The sequence below is a fragment of the Zosterops lateralis genome, assembly GCF_965231275.1.
Source record: "Zosterops lateralis genome assembly, chromosome: 3".
NCBI lineage: Eukaryota > Metazoa > Chordata > Aves > Passeriformes > Zosteropidae > Zosterops > Zosterops lateralis.
In genome coordinates, this window is record NC_139764.1 from 12,527,511 (window position 1) to 12,551,526 (window position 24,016).

At 43.8% G+C, this 24,016-nt stretch overlaps 2 protein-coding genes across 2 annotated transcripts; both read left to right on the top strand.

The window, feature by feature from the left end:
- Positions 1–56: 56 nt before the first annotated feature.
- SMIM26 (small integral membrane protein 26) lies at positions 57–1,477 on the top strand. Its single transcript, XM_083858294.1, has 2 exons — positions 57–199; positions 990–1,477. The coding sequence occupies exons 1-2, from the start codon at positions 76–78 to the stop codon at positions 1,181–1,183; spliced, it is 318 nt and encodes a 105-aa protein (XP_083714420.1). The 5' UTR covers positions 57–75; the 3' UTR covers positions 1,184–1,477.
- A 988-nt stretch (positions 1,478–2,465) lies between these two features.
- Positions 2,466–14,463, top strand: DTD1 (D-aminoacyl-tRNA deacylase 1). Its single transcript, XM_083857821.1, has 6 exons — positions 2,466–2,556; positions 4,468–4,558; positions 6,509–6,744; positions 10,276–10,373; positions 12,310–12,486; positions 13,851–14,463. The coding sequence occupies exons 1-5, from the start codon at positions 2,514–2,516 to the stop codon at positions 12,463–12,465; spliced, it is 624 nt and encodes a 207-aa protein (XP_083713947.1). The 5' UTR covers positions 2,466–2,513; the 3' UTR covers positions 12,466–12,486; positions 13,851–14,463.
- Positions 14,464–24,016: the final 9,553 nt, after the last annotated feature.

Here is a 24,016-nt window from a genome sequence, read left to right on the forward strand (position 1 = left end):
GGCTCCGCCCCCTCGCTCTTGCCCCGCCCCCCGGCGCGTGCCCGTTCGGGGGCGGGGCGTTCCGCGCGGGGGGCGATGGAGCCGGCGCGCGCGGCTGTGTGGAACGCCCGGGCCGCGCTGCTCTACTCGCTGGGCGGCTGGACCGCGCTGGGCGGCCTCATCTACTACAGCCGCCTGGACAACACCAAAACCGGCACCGGTACCGGCAGCGGGGTCTGCGGTCACCTCCGGGGGCTGAGGGAGGAATGACGCGACCGCGGTTCCGCCGGGGGAGGGCCCGGCCCGCGCGTGTCGTGTCCGGGGCGGGGCTTACCGGGGGGTGGGGCTTGCTGGGGGCGGCCTTGGGTGGGCGCCGGGATCCCCCCGGTTCCAGTCCCGGTCCCACCGCTTTCCGCGGCCGGGGAAGGCAGCACTGGGTGTTGCCTCCCCTGGGGCACTCGGGGTTGTGCGGTTGCCTCCGCTCGGGCCGGCTGAGTGACCCCGGTGTCCGCCCCCGGCAATCGCTCCTGGAGGAAGAGACATCCCGTGTTGATGGGAGAAGCTCGTGCTTTGTCTCAGGTCACAGGGATGGAGACCAGACTCTCCCAGCCTGTTGTCTTTTTTTCGCGCTGTGGGAATGGTTCAAAGCTGTGCTGGAGGAGGATTCGGCTTGACATAAGGAAGCGTTTCTTTAGTGAGAGGGTGGGCAGACAGTGGAATAAACAGGTGTTTGCAGTGGGCTGCTCGGGCTAGCTTTAATGTGGATATAGCTTGGGAAGCCTGTTGGTACTGCTGCTCTAGTACTGATAATTGTCCAGTACCGGTGCAGCTGTGTGACCTACCCTAGTAAATCACTTTTTTTGACAGATCTTTGCTATCTGGTCCTCAGAATGCAAGGAGAAAGAAAAAGAATACGGAACATCCATGTGGCTGCCATGATAAAGGGATAAGACATTTTTATTGCTGTGTTGTTTTTTTGTCTCCCCCCTTACCTCCTTTCTATTCCTTAGAGAATGAAAGTGATCCTGAGGCAAACCCAGGGACCCGCAAGGAAATACACACTAAGGAATATCCTTTTGGATTGACAGTGACAACAGAGATAACGTACAAAGAGGTTCAGCCTCCTCTTACTCGACTGCTCAGGCGTGCAGTATCATTCTTTGTTCCCAATGACGACCCTCCTGACCCTCCTTCTGAAAAGTGAGCTGTTCATGTTGTGCTGGACCTCTGAGGACATCATCCCAGTTCCTGGCACCAGACCTCTGCTGGAAAACTGTCCCTTGGATTGCTGAAACAACAGCTCTGCGCAGCTGGTGTGATGTTGCTTTTCCAGCTGGACCTACCTGGGTGATCCAGGATGTGCCTGGGATGGCTCCTCAGCTGGGCAGCTCTGAAATGGATACTTCAGGAATGATTAGTAAATGGGAAGGAATGTAGTTTAATGTTTTGGGTACAAGAGTTCTCAGTGGTCCTTCAAATAAAAGCTCACAAGAAATGAGTTACAAGTGTGGAAATGTTTCTGAAAGCTAAAAACTTACTGAATGTTCTGCTCTGGGCTCTTGTTTTTTAAGGGTTTTCCTGATCCATGTGCTATGTCCCTTTGTAGGGTACTGTCCCTCAGCTCTGTGGCCTGAACTAATGTTCATTCTGTAGGGTTTTCCCTAGTCTTTATGGACATCACCCTCCCTGTTTCTATTGGGGTTCTCCTTACAGCCCTTTTAGGACACATCTTGCCCTGCCCCACACAGGTCTCTTAAGGTTTCCTGTCTTGCTCTGTGGAAAGCTGTCTCCATCTCCTGTGCCCAAACACCTCAGCTTCCAGATCCTTCTGATTTCTGAAGGGGCCCTGCAGGGATGCTGCAGGGAGAGGGACTCTTCATCAGGAGCTGTGGTGATAGGACAAGGGGGGATTGGTACAAAGAAAAAGAGGGGAAATTTAGGTTAGATATTAGGAGGAATTTCTTGACTGTGAGAGTGGTGAGGCACTGGAACACGTTGCCTGGGGAAGGTTTGGATGCCCCAGCTGTGGAAGTGCTCAAGGCCAGGTTTTAGGTAAGACCTTGAGCGACCTGGCCTAGTGCAGAGTGTCCCTGCCTTTCCAGCCCACACCTTTGATTCTACAGGAGCTTTTACAACCCAAGCCCTACCCAGCCCATGCACCTACCTGTCCACATGAACTCCTCAGGTCCTTACAGTAACCACCTCCTTTCCTCCAGTGCTCCTCACACCCACTTATTTTTACGTGCACTCCGCTGTGTCCCTGTAGCTGTTCCTATAGCAGATGCCGCTCCGCTTGCGTGCATATTCTCCTTTTCGTATTGCCCCAAATCCCTTTGGGCAATAAGAGGAAGGCCAAACCCTTGGGCACGCCTGTCCCGTGGGCACTGTCCCTCTCTTCCCGAATTCCCAATGGTGCCGGGGCTGCGGCGGGACCTCCCGTGCGCTGGGGGGCGCTGCCGCGGGGCGGAGGGAGCGGCCGCCGCTGCCGGAGCCGCCGCTGTCCCCGCTCGGCGCCGGCCGCGCTGCGCTGCGCCATGAAGGCCATCGTGCAGCGGGTGGCCCAGGCCAGCGTCACAGGTCAGTGTGTGCCCGCTGCGGGGCTGCGGGGGCCGGGAGCCGCTCTGTATGTGTGTGTGTGTATGTGTATGTGTGTGGGTGGGTGTGGGTGTGTGCGGGCGTTCCCCTCCCCTTGTCCCCCAGTGGGTTTGATGCGGGTCCGCTCGCTTTTGGCTGCCCCGGGGCCCGGCCCCTGTGGGGTGCGGGTGTGTGTGGGGTGTGTGTGTGTGGAGCTCTGTGCGCAGCCCTGCCTGGCGCCCCTTGGTTGGCTGTCACTCTGCCATCACCTTCTCCAGCGCCTTTGTGTCGGCAGCACAGTCGCAGTCATCTCGCTTCGCTTGTGCTCACGGTTATCGGAGTGTTCCGAGTTGGAAGGGACCCACACGGATCTTTGAGTCCAAGTCTCAGCCCTGCACAGGACGTCCCCAAGACTCGCAGCGTGTGGCGGAGAGCATTGTCCAAGCGCTCCTTGGGCTGTGGCAGGCTGGGTGCTGTGTGTGACACCGCCTGGGTGCTGTGTTGGTGCCGCTGCCTTGGTCCCGGCCGTGCCTTGCTGTGCCTGCGGTGGCGGTGCCATCCCCGTGCCCCTCTCTGTGCCTTGCGTGTCCTGGCCACGGTCACCGTCACCTCAGCCCATCGAGCCACGCTGACAGTGCAGCCGGGATGGATCATCTCTTGGCGCTGCTCGTGTGTGTCAGTGGTGGCGTCCCAGTGCCGCGGGGCGCTGCTCGCCCGGCTCCAGCCCCGGTTGCGATAGGAATGCTGTGTCCTGATGGAATGTCCCTGCTATTGCGCTGTTCTGGACCTTCTGTGCTCAGGGGGATTAAAATCTCCGGGAGGTTTGCCCGTGGAGCAGTGAGTACCTGCTGTGGGAGTCTCTGGTGTGCAGCAGGGGGGCCTGCAAGTTATGGAACAGCTTCTGCCTGTGTGTCAGCCCTGGCACAGTGTCTCTGTGAGGGCACAGCTTTTGTGCACAGCCGGGACTGTGGCCACAGCTGGGCACACCTTGTCAGCACTGGAGTTCTTGCTGGATTAGTACCCCTTTTATGGAGAGAATTTAAACTGTTGTTTCTGGCTGTTGAAGAGTTTGGGAGGCAGTGCTGTACTTGGCAGAATAAATTTCTGGTCTGGAGGACTCATACCCTGATTCACAGACAGTTTCAGCTTTCGCTGGTGGCCTGTTCTGCTTTCATTCTGTGGGATGTTTGGAGCTTTTTGTCCCAGTCATGAACCTGGATACAGTTTTAACAGTTGGGTAACTGGTGCTTATCTCAGTTTTAAGACTGCATTTATTCTTACTACAGTCATCTCAGGGTCAACCACATTACGATTATTTAATCAAGATAATTTAAGACATTTCTTAGGAAAACACAACACTTCTGTGATAGTTTGTGTTTTATAGTAAATGTCATTAAAAGGGTTGTTTTCCCAATTAGGAGGGTGGAATTTGCAGGTTGTTGAAAGTCATGTTTCAAAAAAAAAAAAAAACCCATGAGGACTCTTGCCAGGTAGAAATCATCTGTTAAAAAAAAAAAAAAAAAAAAAAAGAAGCAAAGTGTGAAGGGAATGGTGGAGTAGAGAAATTGATTTGCACTTAGTGGTGTGAGCTGGGTGGATTTTCAAGGACTGGGGAGAGTTTTACCACCTTTCTGTTAAGGACAACTGATCCAGTTGTAGTATAAAAATCTTTATACAGTGTTTTTAAATGCTGGAGTAAGTAACTCAGTCTCATAAAGAAGTGGTGGCTCTGGAAAGCTTTTGAAAGAATGCTTTTGTGTGATCTTTCAAATCTACAAACTTAAGATAGAGGAAACAGGGTTTAGAATGCTCTTTTTTTTCAGTGATTGGACAGCTGAAACCAGTCCTAACTTGTGCCAAAAACAAGACAGTGCATTTAGCCTTATTTTTCTTTTCCCTCTGTCCTTTTTCCAGTGGGTGGTGAACAAATCAGTTCAATAGGACGAGGCCTCTGTGTGCTGCTGGGCATTTCTTTGGAAGATACACAAAGAGAGCTGGAGCACATGTAAGTCACTCCCTTCCTTTTGCCTTGTACTCTTCCATTTGTGCATTGCTGGCACCTGTGCAGTAGCCAAACAAATCAGCTATTCCTGTTGGGAAATTCAGGTTTGTCTGTCAGCTCCTTCAGGTTTTACCTTGAATACAGATTTCTTAGAGTTTTCTCTTCATGTTCCATTGAGAAAAATCTGTTCCCGTTTTCTGCTATGTGTTTTTTATCAAGAGTGAACTTTTTTAGGTGTCTGTCCTTTTTGAGTCTGTCCTTCAAGGATGGGATTTATGAGAATCCTCAAACTCTCCTTTTAGCTTGCACCACGAGTTGTGTTGTTCCTAAAGGCCAGATAGTCTTGTCAGTTGCTTGTCTGCAAACAGGAATGAGTTTTGGCAGCCTGGAGGACTGGCTCTGGCCATCTGTTCCATGGCCACAGAATAGTGGGATTCAGCCAGCAAACACGTGCAAGAGAGAGCTCTCCAGGGGCTTCTTCTGTCTCTTTTGGACTGGTTATTGCTCTAGGGATGACTTCAGTCCTTGCAAAGGCAAAAAAGAAACAGGTAATGGAGCTGACTGGTGCCAAGAAGGGGTTTTTATTCTCACATGCTTGTTTGCCTTACTGTTTGCTTCCCTTAATGTATAACATCTGCTCTGCCATTGCTTCCCATCCCTACCTTAGTGGATGTGGAAGCTGCTGCTGAATTTTGCAGGCAGGAGGTTTGTAGCTATCGTGCTCTCAGCACCAGGTTGTTGGGATGGCTGACACAGGAAGGGCAGGAAGCCAGCATCTGGGCAAAAGGAGCGAGAGCAAGCAGCTTAACCAGGCTTTTCAGGTCCTATTAAAGGAAACTTTAGTAATCCTGTAAATGAAGCAACGAACATCTCTATGAAGAAAACAGAGCAGTGATGATGATTTAAGCCTTCTGCTGGGGCCTTCCAGTGGATGCTTCCAACAATCCATTTCATTCAGGAGTCAATTCTATTTGCTGTTGACACAAAAATTGGCAAGGATATTCTTGTGACTGTGCCTTAGTGATGGCAAACTAGACCATAACAAAGTCTCAGCTTTGTGCTGGACTGACTGCCTCATCTGGTGCAGTGCAAAATGCCTGGCTGATGACTGCAGCTGAAACCCTTTGCATTTGATAGGCTCCCTTGGTGCTGCAGGTGTGGAGAAGCCAGAAGAAACCAAAGATAGGAGATGGGCTTGGATGCAGTCCTGTTATCAGTCAAAGTCCTGACATGGACTGGGTTGCAGCTGCCTGCTGCTGTTCAGGATCCACTTGTGAAGGTCCCCTTGTTGTCTTGAGCCTGTCAATTCTGTCTCCTATCTCTAAAAAATCGCCCAAAATTTGAACCACTTTGCTGCCAGCTGCAGTTCTGCCCTGTTCCTTGGATTCTTCCTCTCATCCTGATGAAAAAGTGTTGACGTCATCTGGCTTGTGGGGTCTGGTTTGGGAATAGTGCTAGGAAGTGAGAAAGCAGGAGGAGTCTATGTGAATCATGATTGGAAACAAAAACCCACAGTTTTAAACACAGTTTAGGATGATCTTGTTTCCTACTGAGTGTGATTTCCTGGTGCGGTGGGAGGATTAAAATCCCCAAAGCTGTTCACATGTTAAATAATGTTGTGACACATAAAATCAGACAGTAAAGAGTGAGCTTTCTCACTTCCTGTGCCATCCTTATGTCACTGTGTAACGTGCAGTTTTTCTGTCCTGGTACCACACTCTGTGAAATGATGGTGTGGATTAATGACCTGGCACTGCTGTGTAGCTGTATAAGGACTCTCTTGGTTAAGGCTCTGCCTAATGTGGTGAGATTCCCATGGCTGGGAATGAAGGTGCAGAGGGATACCTTGTTATGTGGAGGCAGGTTGAATATGCATCCTTAGCTCATTCTGTGTGGTACCTGTTGACTGACCCTACATGGGACAATTTAGGAATTATCTTCTCCTCCTCCCAGGGTTCGGAAGATCTTGAACTTGCGAGTCTTCGAAGATGAAAGCGGGAAGCACTGGTCCAAAAGTGTGATGGATAAACAGTATGAAGTGTTGTGTGTGAGCCAATTCACTCTCCAGTGCATCCTGAAGGGAAACAAGCCCGACTATCACATGGCAATGCCCACGGAGCAGGCCGAGTCTTTTTATAACAATTTCCTAGAGCAGCTAAGAAAAGCCTACAAACCAGAGCTTATTAAAGGTAAGGATAGAAGGTTGGTAAGGTCCTTGCTGTTACCAGTGGACACTTCCTGTGTGTGTTCTTTTTCATTGTTGCTTGCTTTATTCTGTGATTTTCTGTAGCTGAAGGAATGTTAATACTTTCACTAGAGCCTCTCAGGGTGATCACTCCAGTCTTCCTCTAGCCAAGCCATTTCCTGGCTTTCCTCTGGGTGACATGTAGATATTTTTGTACTCCTTTTGGCAGCCCAGAGAGGCTGCAGCATGAGAACAAACTCTGAGGTCAGGCTCCCTCAAAGGCTGGATGCTTTGTGCTGTATAGATAGATTAAGGCAAGAGAAGCTTTTTTTCTGAGAAGTGTGTTTAGTGAGGCTCGAAGGTGTCACCAGTGTATGATGGACAGCACAGTTCCATCTGTCACTTCCACATCCTGTTAAATGGAATTGTGACAGTGGGAGGTGTAATGTGCTACTTGAAAACAGGTTTTGATTTAGACTCTCTTTCCTCAGCTCTGTGTCATGTGTGGAACAGTTTTCTCTTTATCAGAAAATGCCTGACTTCCCTGTGCATTTGTGCTCTGTCCACACTCAATCTTTCCTGTTTGGTTTTCTGAGTGATTCCTGTCTGTTTTCATATTCAGACATGACTTTTTGCTGCACTTCACCGAAGACAAGTTTCTAGAAAAGACTATTTTTTAAATGGTGTCTGTTAATAGATAATGGTTGGCCTTACTTTCCTTATAGGGAAAAAAGTAAAAAAAGACAGAAAACTGATAGCTGGGGAAAGATTTAGAGGCTAATTTTCATATTGATGCTAGGTTAGGGTAATTATTCCAGTGCTTTCCAAGGAGACACAGTGAAGTGCACATGTCCACATGTCCAAAAATGTCCATTTTTCAAGTTTTTCTAGCTTGATATGTTCTTCCAATGGTCGTTTTTGATAAGGAATGCATTTCTGGTAGCCTTTCAATCAGTTTGTATTTTGACAGCAGCTTTTTGAATTCCTTCTCTCAGAGAATAGCAGTTGTGTACCTGAAATTAATATTAAGTGCCCTTATTTTGGCACTTTTTTTGCCAGTGCTTTCTGCAAAACAAGCTTTCACGTCTGCATTTTTTTTCTCATGATAAAAGCCCAGATTTGGAAACCCAAGAGTGCTGTTGTGTCAGATAACACATGCATTTAAAACTGCTGGCAGCACTGGAACTATCTGTCAGTTTATGATTTTGTTTTCTCATTAAACTGTGCCAGTTATGGTGTGTAGCACCCAAGTTTGTTAAGATTCCCTTAGATTGGAGTTTCTGCTGTGCCAGTTGTTTTGCCAGTGTTTTTTTTTTTTTGTTTCTTTGCTGTCTGGAAAATCTGTACGCAGATTGCCCCTACATACACAGGCACACACACACCAGTTGTAATTATTGAGATTAGAGTTTGATTCTCTGGCTTACTGTAGATGTCCTTCCCTTTTGATCCTACAAATTGCTTAATGCATTTTAGAGGAGCAATTTAATCACTGAAAGTGGAATTTGTGTAGCTGAGGCAACGACAGATCAATAAAGGTCTTGTCCTAGCTCCTAACGGCCTTGTGTTTTCTGGTTCCTCTTTGTGTCCCGCAGAGAATTTGGCTGTTGGAAGTTGTAGGTGCTGGGCAGGCACCTCTCTCTCTCCCTGGCCTACCTGGAGCTTGCCAGCCAGGAGCTCAGAGTGGGAAGTATTTCCCAAAGGGAGGCACAAACCATCTTTCTTAGCAAGTGCAGCGGGACACTTGACAAACAAAATCTCTGAGAAGGTTCAGAGCCATGGTTCCTAGTTAAGCACAGTTTAACACACGGACAGCCACATCTAGGAATTAAAAGGCTGCATCAGAAGTCCTTGCTTGTTGTGCTTCAGTGCTTTCTTGTGTTCTTAAACATCTCACTGCCCTCTGAGGAGCAGAGCTGGTGGCTGCAGGCCTGAGCACTCTTGTGCAGTTTAATATCTGAATATCAGACCTACCAAGGCTCCTCCTTATGTTTCAGGGTTCTCTGTGTTGAATGTGGATTTAGTCTTCTGAGGTAGTAAAGATTAACATGACAAGGAGTGTGAAAAGTTTCACTCTCTTAGTAGTAATATCTAAGTAAATATGAGAAGATTGTTCCACAAGGAAGAGTTTAACTCAGATTAAGGTTTGGTCCAAGTCGAAAGCACAATTATTCTCCCTGATTAATTCCTTTCGTGAGTGTTGTCACTTCAGAAGAAGTGCAACAGTATCTGGAGCAACAGTATTCACATGAGGTTAATTAAGAATAACTTTCCAAGTAGACAAGCTTAGAAGTATAAAACCAGTGTGAAATTTCTAGGTCGTGAGGCTTGAAATATGTACAAAAATATTCTGGAAGTAAATGATACCTCTTTTCAAGTCTGTATGCTCAGATGTGGCTTCTCTGACTCTTGTCAGGTGAAAATCTTCCATCTGAGGAATGCATGCATGCTGGACTCTTAGAGGCAAGGAATTTGGAGAGATGGGTGTCCAGGACTATGAACTTGTCACTTTAATAATACTTCTAGTATCCTGTTTCATTGCAGAAGATTTTGCCAGATGAATTGATCAGTCCAGAAGTCTTAAAGTGAGGAAAGATGAAGAGGAGCAACTAGAAATTTTAATGTGTGAGGAGAATGGGAGGAGCTGTTACAGAAAGATGTTCCTTGACAATAGTTCTGGTGCCAAAACAAGATAGAAAGTGATTATGACATAGGAGTACTTTGAGTGTTCTGGTGAAGGTGGGGATTTATTTGACCACTTTGTCAGCCTCTGGAGAAAAGGGCTTGTGGAGTTTACTTTTTTTTTTAGGTCCATACACATGAACCATACACATGGGAAATGGAAAAGACCAACCCTTTTTGTGAGGGAAGTACAGCAGATTGTAGAGAGCAATTTGGGAAGTTGTGCTCCCACTAATAAAGTTTAAAATAATATTCTTTATTATTTTGTTAAAGAAAGATGCACTAATTTTGACTGGGTTTTGTGGTCACAGGGTGTAGGTTCCATCTCAAAGACCAGCCTGGGTTACAAGCAGGAATGTAGAAGTGGCTGTAGCAGGTTGGGACTGAGCTGCACCCCAGTGTCCCCTGCTCTACAGTATTCAATTGTCAAATGCTTCAGAGTAGACTCCAGGTCTTCTTACCTCTTGCCTAAATATAAGTGTCATCAAAACATCAGATGGTCAGTTGGACTGGATCCCTAGGCTGAGCTGTTACATCCTTTAAAATGTCATCTCCTGCCAATGAGAAATGCCCATCCTGACCTATATTACCTCTGTTATATCTCTGATGACCTGTAGGCTTGGTTTGTTTTGTGTGTGTTTCTCTACTAAGCTGTGTATTTATCCTCTCTGAATGTCAAGCTACATGCCTGGGTGCACATACACTGTTTTTTTTTTCTTAGCTTTCTGCAGTTCAGTAGTTGGCTGCTCTTTTATGTATTTTTTTATTTCTTTTTGATACCACAGCTGGTAAAAGCTTTGGTGAGTGTGTTATCTTCCCAAGGGCCCTGAGCACTTGTTGTCTCTTCCCTTTTCAGATGGCAAGTTTGGTGCCTACATGCAGGTCCACATCCAGAACGATGGTCCTGTCACAATAGAACTGGAGTCCCCAGCAGCCACTGTTGATCTTAAACAAGTAAGTGACCCCTAAGGTCTGTCTGGAAAGGATGATGTATCCTCTGCACATTTGTAGCATTCCTGTTGTGAAGCAGAACCCCTTAGGTACAAAAACCTTGTCCTTCCTGTGCAGCCTCTGAACAGTCAAATAATTGCATTGTTTTCTTCAGTTCCCTGGCTGTAGGTGCTCCTTCTCATTAAAGCTGTTTAATCATAACTCATTAATATTTTTAATAGGTCTGGATCAGCCCCCTTGCTTTTAGTGAAGTTTCTTGCCTCCTGGGAGCTTTTGCATGTGCGTGACTGGATGGAAGTGGAGAGGTGTCTGTCTGTCAGAAACAAGGGAATAGCAAATTTCAATCCCAAATTTGAGTCTGGAGTGGACAGGAGAGTGAGTTAGCTCTGTTGAGGAGCAGCACAAACTGTGCTGAAAACCAAATGCAGTGATGAGGTTTCCTCATCCTCTAAACACAAGAGTGGCCAGCTTTTCCAGGCTGAAAGAAAAGGGAGAGGGATTGTTGTGCTTCAGCAAGGCCACACCAAACTTACTTGTATAATACTTCACTAAACCTTGATGAAATTGTTACTGCAGTTTATAAAAAGGGCATGAGGGAAGAACCAGGGAACTACAAGCCTGTTAATCTAACCTCAGTGCCTGGAAAAATTGTGGAAAAGATCATGCTGGGTGCTGCTGAAAGGCATGTAAAGGACAGTGCACAGTCAACATGGATTCAAAAGGGAAAGTCCTGACCAACTGATTTAATACTCTTCTACAATAAGGCCACCTGCCAAGTGAAGAAAGGGAAGGTGGTGGATTTAATTTTTCTAGATTTTAGTAAAGCTTTTGATACTGTCCTTCATCCTTCTCAACAAATCCTCCAGCTATGAAATGAGCAGACACAAGTGCCCTGTCTTGCCTTAAAAAGCTTGGTTTGAAGTTGGTTTTGTTTTTACCTTCAAATTCTGTTCTGAATTTTTGTGTCATGTTTTAGCTCCTGAAAAATCTACTTCCGTTTCTAGTATTTCTTTCTGTACCCTCACAGTATTAGTCCAAAGAGTTTAACTTTGCAAACTCCAAACCTGTCCATTTTAAGTTGCTCAAAACTTGGAGGAGAGAGAATTAAAAGAAGAAAGATACAGAAAAGACACAGAAAAAAACTATTATAGCTCCCACTCCTGGTCCCAGCAATGTTCAGCTGATTGAAATTCCAAGAGGGGTTAAGACACCCCTCATGCAAAGTTTGATGAGGAAGAGCCTGTTTAAATTGTTGTTCTCTTTCCTCTTCCCTGCTCGTTGCATTCTTTTTTTTTTTTGTTTTGTTTTGTTTTGTTTTGTTTTGTTTTGTTTTGTTTTGTTTTGTTTTGCTGTCAAAAATGTATTGGTTCGTTTGTAGCATGGGAACTAAGGGTAAGAGATGATGTGGTTTTATATTTGGTCTTTCAGCTTTAGCAAGAAGAGATGACTGAACCATCCTGCAGTGTTTAATGTGATGTTAGTAGGAAGAGATGAGACAAATAATTGCTGATGAATAGCTTTTTTATGTCATTGGATGTGACAGTGAAATATCTCATTTTGTCTGAGCAATTGTCTGTGTTTCTAATTGGTAATCGGAACTTTATTAGTCATTTGCAATGTAATTAGTAAAAATACATTTGGATTAGTCAATCCAAATGTATTTTTTTGTATTGCTTGTTCTAGAAGGATATAAATAAATCCCTTCTCTTATACTTGGGGTGATCATGTTATCTTATAGTGATAATTCACTGTCTTTTCTAAATTTTTGAAAATCTCAGCCTTTAGCTTGTTTTTCCTTTCCTTTCTGTTTTGTCGATATATGTATTGGTGGTGTGAATCTAAGTTGCAAGTTTTATACAAATGCTGACATTTACAATTTTTTAGAAGTAGACTTCTGAAATTGTTTTATGATGTATTTTTCTCCTTACTTTGTGAATAGCTGACAAAACTTGAAAAACAGCAACAAAGAAAAGAGAAGACCAGAACCAAGGTGCCCTCTGAGTCAAGTAGAGAAAGAAATGCTCCCCGAAACAAGGATGACCCCAGTGCCAGCAGTGGAGCAGAAGGAGATGTGTCATCAGAAAGAGAGCCTTAGCTCATCCAGGGCAGGCCACAGGTTTGTCTTCTCCTCTCCTCTGTAATCCTTGACCCCATGCCTGTTTCAGTGAAGCAGCACATGCAGAGAGAAGAGCACATGCATTAGAAGAGCTGGAAGATGAAATTTTATAATCTTGGTGGTTTTATAAAATTTACAACCTCTGCTCCCACCTGCAGTTGCACACCAGAATGCTGGGGTGGGTAAAAACCTATTCCCAGCTGTGTGATTGGCTGGAGTTGTGGATCTGGCCCAGTTGTGACTATTTCCATGTTGACTTGGGAAATCTGAAAGTTTGATCTGATAATACAGCAGTGACTTAACTCAGAATCCTGCATTGTGTTCTTCAGATACATGGAGACACAGGGCTGTATTTCTGTCTATCCTCACCTAGCAAGGGCCTCACTCTGGGACAGCCCAAATACAGCACAGTCCCCAGCACTGGGTGTGGAAAACAGCTCAGAAGCTGGAGACAGGGCAGAACAGCAGCTTCCTTTCATGGTTCTTACCTGCCCCTCCTCAGTTTGTTCTTCCCCAGGATGAATTAGTAACAGGCTGTTTTACAGACCTCCACCATCTAATAAGGACATTAGGGCACGCATTGAGAGCCTCACTTGCCTCAGCAGCAGGAGATCTTCTCTCCCTTCAGGCACTTGACCTGCAGGACATGCCTAGACATCAGTGAATGGAATTAGGTTGAATATAGACCTGAATCCTTTGTCATAGATTATCTGCCTGTGTAGATATGTCTTTATCATACTCTTCTAGTCAGCTTTAAGCCTTCAGGACACAGCTTTCATTACCTTCCTTCCTCCAAAAAGCTACATTGCTGATTTTGACTTTTCAAATGTTTCCAAGCTCTCAAGAAAGTGTTATTATCCTCATCTGCACACTGAAGCCCTGAGCTGGCTGTGCGGTTTCATTATTAACAGCTTTGCAAAGTTAAAGTTTAAGCTTTCTCTAATTTTCCTGTCCCCAGAGTTTAGTCTGCTGGTGATACATACAATTCAGCATAGTTCATTGCTCACAAAGTTACTTACTTTTTATTTCTTTTTTAAATCCATGAATTCCCGGGTGGTCAGACATTGGGTGATGATTTCTGTTGCATACAAGGTTTCCCCCCACTATTTCTGGGTTGTGTGTTGAAATAAGAACATTTCAGAGGGTTTGCAGGCCTTCTGGAGTGCTTTGGTCAGTCCAGTCTTTCCAATAACATTTGGATTTCTAAGGAGCTGAACTTCTCTGTAATGTGGTATACAGATAACCTAGCATTAGTTTTTATGCTGTGACAATAAGTAAAGATTCTTTTCTGTGTGGGATTTGAAGGAATCCTGCTGTTTTTCTGCTCTACCTACAATAATGTTCCTGTTTGTTGCCTTCCACAGTTTCTTACACAAAAGCTACCCTGAATTCTTGAAGAAAGGCCCAACATTCGCCTCAGCAGCGCTCTTCAATGACTTTGGAAAAGGATGGAAAATGGGAAAGGAGAGCTGAGACATTAGAAACTTGTCATTCTGTATTGAACCAACCAAAGCAATGCTATCAGATTCAGTTGTTAATGTGTAGTGTCTGTAGTGAAAAGGACTTGTAACATTTTTGTGTATGCGTTCTCACACGACTGCTGAGTAAAGGGTGACTGTAGGCAGATGGTAGCAGAACATTTCACTCTCAGTACATAAGCTCCATTTAAAGAATAAATCAGGGTTTTTCCTTAAACTTACACTTGAATTCTGAAAATTCTCTGAGCAGGCTTGTGTATTGATCCTCATTCTGTGATGTCATGTGCTACCTGTTTCCATTGCAATGTGCAGATCTGTTCATATTTTGGTAAATTGTTAGCTGCTGCCTAACACCAGGTTAGGCAGTCCAGTCTTTCTGCATGGATTAAGTTATTACAAGGGAAGATCAGCCTCTAGTTGTTTGTCATGTGAAAAACATCTGTCTTGTAAACTTTTTTAAAACCAGAAAAGACTTTATTAAACAAATGATGCCAGCTGAGTGCCTGTTGGTGTTTGTGTATTGCATTCCCTGACTCACTCCTGGGTGTGACAAAAGGAGGGGACACAGAGCTAAAGTTGTAGGCCAAGAAACACCTATTGCTTCAACTCATCCACCTTTCCTATGGAAGGCTGGAAAGTCAGGCTGCTGACCTGAAATCTTTGCTGTTTCTAACACATCTAAGTAATTTATTTTTTGGTGGCCATAAAAATGCTGCACAGCTTCTCCACCTACTGTATCCAGGGCTGCTGACACTTCTGTCAGGTCCATGGGAGGCAGAAGAGCATTTGGAAACTGCCAGCCAAAAACAAGAGCTGAGAAGAAGCTGCAAAACTGCCAAGGAAGCCTTGGAGGAAATGAAAGACTGCAGGTTGTTACACTTTTCTTTCAGAGAGATGGCACCTTTTATATTTGCCATTCCCAGATCTGCCTTGCCCTTCCAGTCTGCTCTGGGCACCTGCTGTGACTGCCATCAGAGCCAGGATGCACAGCTCTCCCTGATTGTAGGGATAACTCACTAGTCAGAGTTGTTAATCCAAATGCACGTCACAGTTACAATGCTGCACATTGTGTAACCACTGTGGTTTTTTGTTTTTTTTTTCTTTTTTAAACTTGTAGGCTGCTTGTAACCAAGATAGTCAAACCAATATAGGAGAGATAGAACTGCACCCTGACATGTTTTTTTAAAAAACGTGAAGCTAGAGTAAAATTTTGGCAAGCTACACAGCTGGCATTTCAACAGGAATGGTGATTGGGCAGGATAGGTGGAAGTGTTACACTTAGTCTTGCCTTTAAGAATGACATAATTTTCCATCTGACCATTATATGCAATATATGGAAAAGCTGTATGTTTGGGACAGATGCTTCCTGTTGTCCCGTGCCCAGAATATCTTTAAGCATCACAATTAGTTTCAAAAAAAACCAAGCAGCCATGCCCACTTAATTTAAAAGTACTGTTTTCTTTAGCAAAAGTTACTGCCTTACTCTGGCAGCAAGGCCTGTTGGGGTACCCAATACCTCTGAGGATCCAGCCCTTGCAGATTGGCTTAAAATAATTATAGTGAGACTGCTCTTAAGAGGTGTTGTAAAGTGTTTTGTAAAGTAAAGGGCTTAATATATGAAAAATAATAAACGTTACGGAAACAAAGCCAAGCACAGGTGTCAGAGAAACCTCTAAAAACATTCCAAAAAGCCCCTTAGTTTCTTTGCACACCTTCTTTAGATGGTTCAGGTGGGCTGTTTGGCCCAAGGAAATCAGCAACAGGCTTTGAGCTACATATTCCAAGCCCAATCAGTGCCTCTGTGCTGCACTGAGCCAGTTACAATGAGAAGGGCACAGAACTTTATAGTTAAACTTACTAAAATGTCTAAAGATAACTGAAACTCTTTCCTTATACAGGGAACTTGGGGGTGGGGGATGCTTTACTACAAAGGCCGCTTTTCCAAGTACAGTTACATGGCTTTGAAATTGGATATTTATCCCATGGATTTTTCTGCTTGTAGAGAGCTGCAAGCAAAAACCAGGAGACATGAATTCCTGTCTCTTGTTCCTCTGCTTGATATTTCATAGGAAAAAATATTTTCTCAACAAAAGACACCTCCAATGAAAATGTGCTGTTAATTGTGGACTGCTAAAAAACAGAAAATACAATTATTATAACACTAAAAACTTTTGCAGGTGTTTTTCCAACATCTCCATTCAGATACTGGCTCTAGGGGCTATGATAGTTTGAAAAATAGAATGTTAAGAATGGAACAGTCAGAATAAATGATGTTTCTACAAAGCTGTTTGGGAAAATTATCAGTATTTTATTTTGGAGTGTGAATACAGTAATCAAGGTCAAAATGACATGACTATTGATGTAAGTACACAGTGGCTAAGCTCACAGTTTAGAAGCTGGTGTGGACAATTAATTAAAAATGTTCTCATTTACAGAGATGCTCATTCATGGAGCACCCCCACACTGATTAGTGGAGTTTCTTCTTTTCAGTACCTGCCCAACAAGGGGCAGACAGACCTCCCCAAGCAGGTTTTCAGCTGGTGTGAGGTATCTGCTCTTCTCTAGCTCCCAGTCCATCCTGAGCATTCCCACAATGTTCTCAGAAATGCCCATTTTTGGTAAATTTTGTACCTGAGTGTTTAGAAATGGTTCTCTCTCAGCTCAGGTGCGTGTAACTACAGATTATAACTGCTGCAGACAGCAAAGGTTTGGTGAAAATTTAAAAAGATTCCCAAACTCTTTGCATATATCTGGTTCTCAGTGAACGTGAAGTGGCAGGGCCCTGACAGGAATCAGAGCAGATGCTGTAAAAATATAATGGAGGTTGGGCACCTTTCTGGACTCTGGAGTACACATTCATACCAACCTCAGTTTTATTTTAAGTCATTCTATTCCCAATGCCTTAGGAGGAGAGCAACCCTGTCTTCTCCCCAGTCCGTGGTTTGCCAGGCCAAATCCCAGTTCTTCCTATGAAAACTGGCCTCCTGTTCACCCTGGCATAAACGGCTCAAAGCTGAGCTCTTTCAAAGGGGATGAGGAGCCAGGTTGAAGCTTGAGGGGTTTTTGACAATGGTCTTTGAAAATAAACCATGGAAATGCTGAGCTGTGGCTGATCTTAGATCTCCAGACTCAGCATGGAAGGGCTGGTGGGGCAGGTGTAAACCCATCTAAAACCCCCCCTATTTCCTTTCTAACCCCATCACATGATGCCCACACGATGTGTGGGATATTTTAGGAAGCCACAGATGTAAATGGGACTGAGGTCAGAGCAGCACAGCCTTGGTGGAGAAGTGGTGCCAGGGGCTAGAGACAGCCCACAGCATGGTGGGGTCTCAACAGCTCTGCTTGCACCGCAGGTGTTATCAATAACCTGCTAATCTTTGGTCAAGGGCTGCTTGGGAATGGCAACAGCAAGTGCTTCAAAAGGTCAGGCTGGATGAGGGAATGGGCCAAATATTTTATTTCTCCTTGCTGTTTTCTTTCAGAGAGCTCCTCTCATTTAATAAGTGGTTTAGTACTACAGCCAGCAGCATCTGGATATGTTTTTGTTCTTTGTGAGTTTAACCTAATACCTGCAGTATTTTAGAGCTGCTCCTTGTATTTCCATACCAAAAAATTATTATTGATTTAACGAATATATTGTCAATGTATTGGTGCATGGAGAATGTGCCACAGTTGTGACTTAAGGAGAGGAGATTTGCATTTTGTGTAAGAGAGTACTTTGCTATTCATCCGAAAGTGTTTTTTCCTCTTGTGTTTAGGTTACCTGGGGAATGTTGACCAGTGCCAGATGAGGTATGATGGTAAATTTTTTTCCAGTTAAGAACTGGGACTCATTTTATGAGGGTGGTTGAAAAGCCTCTGGCTGTATAGAGCATATATATGTCTTTTTACTAATCCTTCTGCACTAACACAACTGTATGCAAAAGGTTGGAGTACTTTGGGGTGGTCAGTTCATATGGCAGATGTTATTAACCTGTAAAAGCCTTCCACGGCATATCTTCTAAATCTTTGAGTTTATTGGTTTTGTAGTAATAGAAACGGCAAATTTTGACTCTGAGAGGGTGAGGTGTGATTGACTGTGAAGCAGGACCGAAGATGTTTATTGCTTTAAGACTATTTTCCTTTGTACCACCTGGTGTCAGCAGAACCTAAGAAACTGAAAACTATTACAGTGACTTAAGGTGGTTTTCATTAAAGTCTCCTTCCCTAAAGAAAAATTATAATTTTAGTGATAATTGACACCACTGTTTTTTTTCAGAGTGTGTTGTGTATTTGCACTCTCCAGGGTTCAAAAACTGTGCAATACAATAATTTTTTCTGTGTGTTAACCCAGTGATCTGCATTACATTTGTGCAAACCTCTCAGCCCTGCAGAGAAGCTGCAAGGAGAAGCAGCAGCCCTTTGTTACCACACCTCACACAGCCCTGTGATGGCACCAGCATTGTCTGTGCTGCCTTTTGGAAGCCTCAGGCTCTGAGCTGTCTTTGGTTCAGAGCATTTCTGTCAAGTTACACGACTGCAATTTTGGCAGCACCAATAGATGTGTTCTGAGTGTCAAGGCAGGAGGTGGATTTCATGAGATGAGTCCGATGCTTACAATCACTCCTTAGGACTGGCAAATATCTGCCTGGGGAAACAGGTGGGTGCCTTTTGAATGAAATCAGAGTATGGTCCTACTCACACTTGTGTTTCCAAGTCTTCTTTTAGGGGAGGAGGTTGGCTTTAATAGTGCAGTTTGAATCAGAATACGAATATGTCTTTCATTCTGTCATGAGTTTGTTTCTTTGAGGTGCTCTTGCTCCTCAGAAGCCAGACACTGTTCTACAATGGATTTTTATTTGTATTGCTTGATAGCTCAAAATAAGTTCTCTCTAATTGCTTTTGTTTCTTTGTTTGGGGTTAGGGGGACACAAGACAGGAATGTAAAGAGCAAGTGCAGTTGGGTGTCAATCCTAAAATACACTCACATTCTAAAAGCTATCATTTCAGGGGGGTGCTTCAAAAGGGCAGTCAGGTGGAATATTTCTCCCTGTGGAGAATTGATTGTTGTGTCATGGTCTTGCAGTGCTGAGGTTTGCAGTCCATGAAGCAGGCACAAACAGCAATCAGCCAGGCAACATTCTCTGGTGTGCTTTAGGAAGTGGAACAGCGTGGGCAACAGCCTTGTGATGCCCAGCCAAGGAACTCCTGGCCAGCATGGAAGATTTCCTAGAGGTTGATAAATGTCCTTAGAAAAGAAACCTGAACAAACGTCCCTGAACCTGCTTTATGATATGCTCATACATAGTGAGGAGCTGATGAAACGGGAGGGAGGGTGGAGCAATGGAGAAGTTTCTTATGGATTAAAAGGAATAACAATGAAAACTTTAAGTTTTAGGAAATTTATGGGAATATAGCCCATGGGCTTCATAAGTTGAAGTATCCACTGCAACCATGAAGTTGTGTGCCCGCTGCAAAATTGCCTTTGTGTTTCAGGGGAGAAGAAGGAGGTGAGAAACTCTTTTATTCCAGTTAGTTTAACATATATATATTGTTAACACATCTAGCAAAACATTTTATGAATAAATTTCCATTTCCCCACCTGTGTTTTGAGGATATCCATGTTGTTCTTCTATAAAACTGATTAGAAATATTTCTAATGGTAGGACAAATTATATTTTTTCCTTTATGCTCCAGTGGTGAAAGTATACTGAGCTACCCAGAATGTTCCTGCAAAAATTACAGTGAAATATAATGTATTATGGATTGAAATCCATGAATAAAATTGATCAGAGTATTTAGATTCAGAGTAATGTCCCTTTCTAATAGGAGATATTGTTGAGAAGTCCACGGAGTCATATGCGGCCACATGCTGATAAGAAAACCATCTTGAAAAGCATCATAGTGCATTCTTGCAAGGATGAAAGTGCTGACATTAAAATTGGAGTTGATTATGTTCAACATGGTTTAAGAACAAGGATTTCAAATTAGCCCAGAAGTTTTGGCAACAACCCCTTAACTTCAAATCTTGTTTGCTGTTGTCTGCTTTGGTGTTCAAACTGTGCTCTGTGTTGATGTGTTTTCACTTGTTTCACAGGTTTTTTACCTGTGCCAGCTCCAGGAATGTCTCAGGGTGAGCAGGATCTCAGGCTGGGAGAAGGTGTGCTGCTCCTGATGTGAGTACTGGTGTTGGTGATCCTACAGTGTGCACCAGACAAGGCAGAAAGATTTTGCATATCAATGCCAGGTCAGTCACAATTATTTTTTCAATTCTTTCCTACCTGAAATACATGTGTCTATAAAGATAAGCACAGAACACATTTAATTCCTGTTTCTGCCTTGTGCCTCCTAAAGAAGGTGTCAGATGTACTGTCTTTGAGCACATTTTATCTTACCTTCCAGCATCCCTTCTTTCTCCATCATCAAGCTGATCAGCTCCTGCTCCTCTGTCCTTTGTAACCCTATGTTGGACCCATCCTCTTGGGGCTCCTGCATAAGCCCAATTTCCAGCACAACTTGCAAAATGGGCTTTGTTTTGGTTTTGGAAATGTTTAGAAGGATGTAAAAATAAAATAAAAGATCCTGAGAAGGAAAAAAAACCTGCTTGCCTGTGCAGGCATAAATCCCTTTGAGGTCCTGGTGGGGAAATGAGGAGTAAAGGGAGAAGGGGAACAGCAGGAAGCTTGAGTTGTATCTGTGAGGTTTTTTCCTTGGAGCAAACCAAGTGGATTAAAATTGCCTCATGTATGAACAGGATGTTTCTACACTCATGGCAGCGTGCCCATCATTACCAAAAGCAAATGCCATAGATTAATTAAATGCACCAGAATAGTGTTCCCATGCTGTTGTAAATAAAGTATGAAATGCATTGACCAGTAATCTGAAGAGCTCTGAAGTGGAGCCTGTAGGCTGATCATCTGTTTGTCCCTAAATGTACATGAGGCAGGAATTTGGGGCATCATTTGTTGGCATCTTTCCGGCCTGCTACCTTTGTGTAACACAAGATTTTTCAGTAACTGTACATCTCTGAAGTGTGGTGTTTGAGCTCTGAGGTTCATCTGCTGTCCCCTCTCTACTGCTCCTGTTAAGTCTGTTTTATACCAAACCACAGCCTTACTTTGGACCTGCTATGGAGGCCAAAAATCAGGGGGACTGATGACTCCTTGAAACAGGAGGAATGAGGAAGAACACAGATATCCTGACCTTTGTGCCACGCAGTCCTAGACAGATTCTGTTACTGGTCCCCCATTCAGAATGTACAGAAGATGCTGAGACCTTTTGGGCCATGGCATTATTTGTATGATGATAGTTTTCACCTTCAGCTTGCCAGTCTGTCATCAGATTCACTTGATTCAGTTTTCTTACATCACCAGCGTCTGGGTAAAGTGGAGGTTTAGTTCATGAGTGTGGGTTGACATAGGATTAATTTAAATAAACCAAAAATTATGTTTCTGATGAGGAAATCCAGAGACACTGGAGAAACTGCAGCAGCTCTTTGTATTCAGGAAATCTGTCAAACCAGCTTGGATTACTGAATGTAGGTATTTTGTGTCCTCAAAGCAACAGGGTTGACCATTTCTCTTTCTGATTGGTTTGAGATTTGCCAGCTTTTCTCCTTCAAGCCAGATCTTGTTGGAAAATGCATGTATAATGCATGCATATACACGTGTATATATGTATACACACATATCTATACTAAATAAAATTTATAAAGTGGCACTATAAAAGTGCCACTTTGAAATTTATACACATGCATATGTCATCTATATAAATATATGTAATATATAATATATATATTCATCTGTGTCCTGCAGGGTCTTAAAGAGACAGTAACAATCTTGCACACAAAGAAATATTGGATACAGTAACATTTTGGGCTATCCTCAACAGTCTGTCATATCCAACCAGGAATAGTTGATATTTTCTTATATAAAATCCACCTTGAATTTACCTTAAACTTTAGACATGAGTAGGCCCAGCAGGTTTTTGCTTCCCACGGCAAATTCCGTGTGCTTCTGTTTTTCCAGACTGATTTGATTGTCAAAATTCTCACTCAGAGACAATTTACTTCTACCCTTACTGGAGTCTGCTGAGATGTTTTGCTTAGCATGGGCATTTTCCTGATGTGATACTGCTCATTTCTTGGGACCACTGCCTTCAGTTCACCTCATTTCATCCAATTCTCAAAAAGAATAAAAATAATTAGTGTATAATGAAACACAGTGTAATAATACTTCATGAGATTTTTGTCTAGACCTATGTTCTCATGCATAAAAGTCTTGTTTACAGAAATCTTGAACAGCCTTTCAGTAACAAAGTGGAATATATGGAATATATTTAGGCCCTTTAGATGTTGCTGTACAAGCTTCACAATAGGTGGAGAGAGACTATAGAAGCAGTTTTACTTCTTCCTTCACCCTAAATTTATCTCCTTGAGGGGTGCAGGGCAAATTGAAATTTGCAGCATCTTATTTCATGATGCTGCCATGTGATACCTCTTTATTGGTCTCTCTGGGAAAGCCTGCAGTGTCTAGAGAGGCCTTATCAGATGAGAATGATCCCTTGCCTCAGCTGCAAGATTTTGCCTTTTTGATCTCTCCTAGTAGGTCCATGAGAGCTTAAATGGATGTGGGAAGTGGGGAGTCTGTCAACCATCTACAGCTGTTAATGCTCCTTTTATTATACAAGGGACAAACCACTGGAGAAAATTACATGGTTTCTTATTATTTTCATCTCTCCCCCACTCCCTGCCCTCTTTATTTGGTCCTCGAATTTAAAAGTGTTTGACAAGAGCCTGTGCTGGTGAGCCTGTGAGTGAGCAGCTTTGCTAGAGCACCTGCAGCAACTCCAGCTGTCAGCAGGAGTTGCTCCTGGAAGCAAAACTGAAGGAGGAAAAATGCTTTATAGGAATACTTCAGGTGATTTCTGGACAGTTATGCATACATTGTACTTTGTTTTAATTCTTTGCTGATCTTGCAGTGAAACCTAAGCCTTCTTTGGTACTTTAGAGACTTCTTGGAGTTAATTCTTCCGAGATTTCTTCCAAGCAGATGGTTCTTAATTTCCATCACAGACTATTTCTGTTGAATTTCTTGCTTTGGCTGCCAGTACTTTGAGTTTTACTTTTTTCTAGTGGTAGGGGTTTGGGTTTTTTTCTTTCAGATGTGTGCTTATATAAAGTCCAGAAATGCAGCCCACCAAACCAAAACTGTAGTTAGATTCCTACTATTGTAACAGGATTTTGAGACACTGGAGGATGGCCAGAGAAGGACAACAAAGCTGGTGAAGGATCTAGAGAGCAAGTCCTATAAGGAGAAGCTGAGGGAGCTGGGGGTGTTCAGCCTGGAGAAAAAGAAGCTCAGGGGAGACCTTCCCACTCATAACAAATCCCTGGAAGGAGGGTATAGCCAGGTGTGGGCTGACCTCTTCTTCCAGACAGCCAGGACAAAAGGGGACAGCCTCAAGTTGTACTAGGGGAGGCTGAGGTTAAACGTCAGGAAGAATTTCTTTATGGGAAGGGTTGCCAAGCATTGGAATGGGCTGCCCAGGGAGATGGTGGAGTCACCATTCCTGGAAGTGTTCAATACATGACTGGATGTGACAGTGCTATGGTTATAATTGGCAGGGTGGTGTTTGGTCAAAGGTTGGACTTGGTGATCTTGGAGATTTTCTCCAGTCTTCATGATTATGTGATTGTAAGGGTTTCTCCTTTTCAGTGATTGCTTTTTGGGGATCTGACAATTTGCAGGTTTTTTTAATATATTGATTTATATCTAGATTTGTATCAGTAAGAATGTTTTACACATACTTTTTAAGATTAAGGTAAATAAGGAATCTTTCTATGATTCTGTGCTTGTCACCTATGGTATAAATTAGAACTAAACCCCCTTGTTAACCTGGAGCTGGCATTGGCAAGATCAGAGACCTAAATTGTTACTCTCCACATAATCAAACCATTACATCCCATGCCTAGGCCTAAAAAGTTCCTACAGCTTCAAATTACCTTTTACGCCCATCTGATGAAATTCTAACTGATAAGAAAACCAGCATTTTCATATGAACACACAGAG

Bases quoted from the DNA above. Each gene is read 5' to 3' on its own strand.
- SMIM26 (XM_083858294.1), top strand. From the start codon at position 76: ATGGAGCCGGCGCGCGCGGCTGTGTGGAACGCCCGGGCCGCGCTGCTC. The intron at 200-989 runs GTACCGGCAGCG...TCTATTCCTTAG, and splicing joins CAACACCAAAACCGGCACCG to AGAATGAAAGTGATCCTGAG.
- DTD1 (XM_083857821.1), top strand. From the start codon at position 2,514: ATGAAGGCCATCGTGCAGCGGGTGGCCCAGGCCAGCGTCACAG. The intron at 4,559-6,508 runs GTAAGTCACTCC...TCCTCCTCCCAG, and splicing joins CAAAGAGAGCTGGAGCACAT to GGTTCGGAAGATCTTGAACT. The intron at 6,745-10,275 runs GTAAGGATAGAA...TTCCCTTTTCAG, and splicing joins CAAACCAGAGCTTATTAAAG to ATGGCAAGTTTGGTGCCTAC.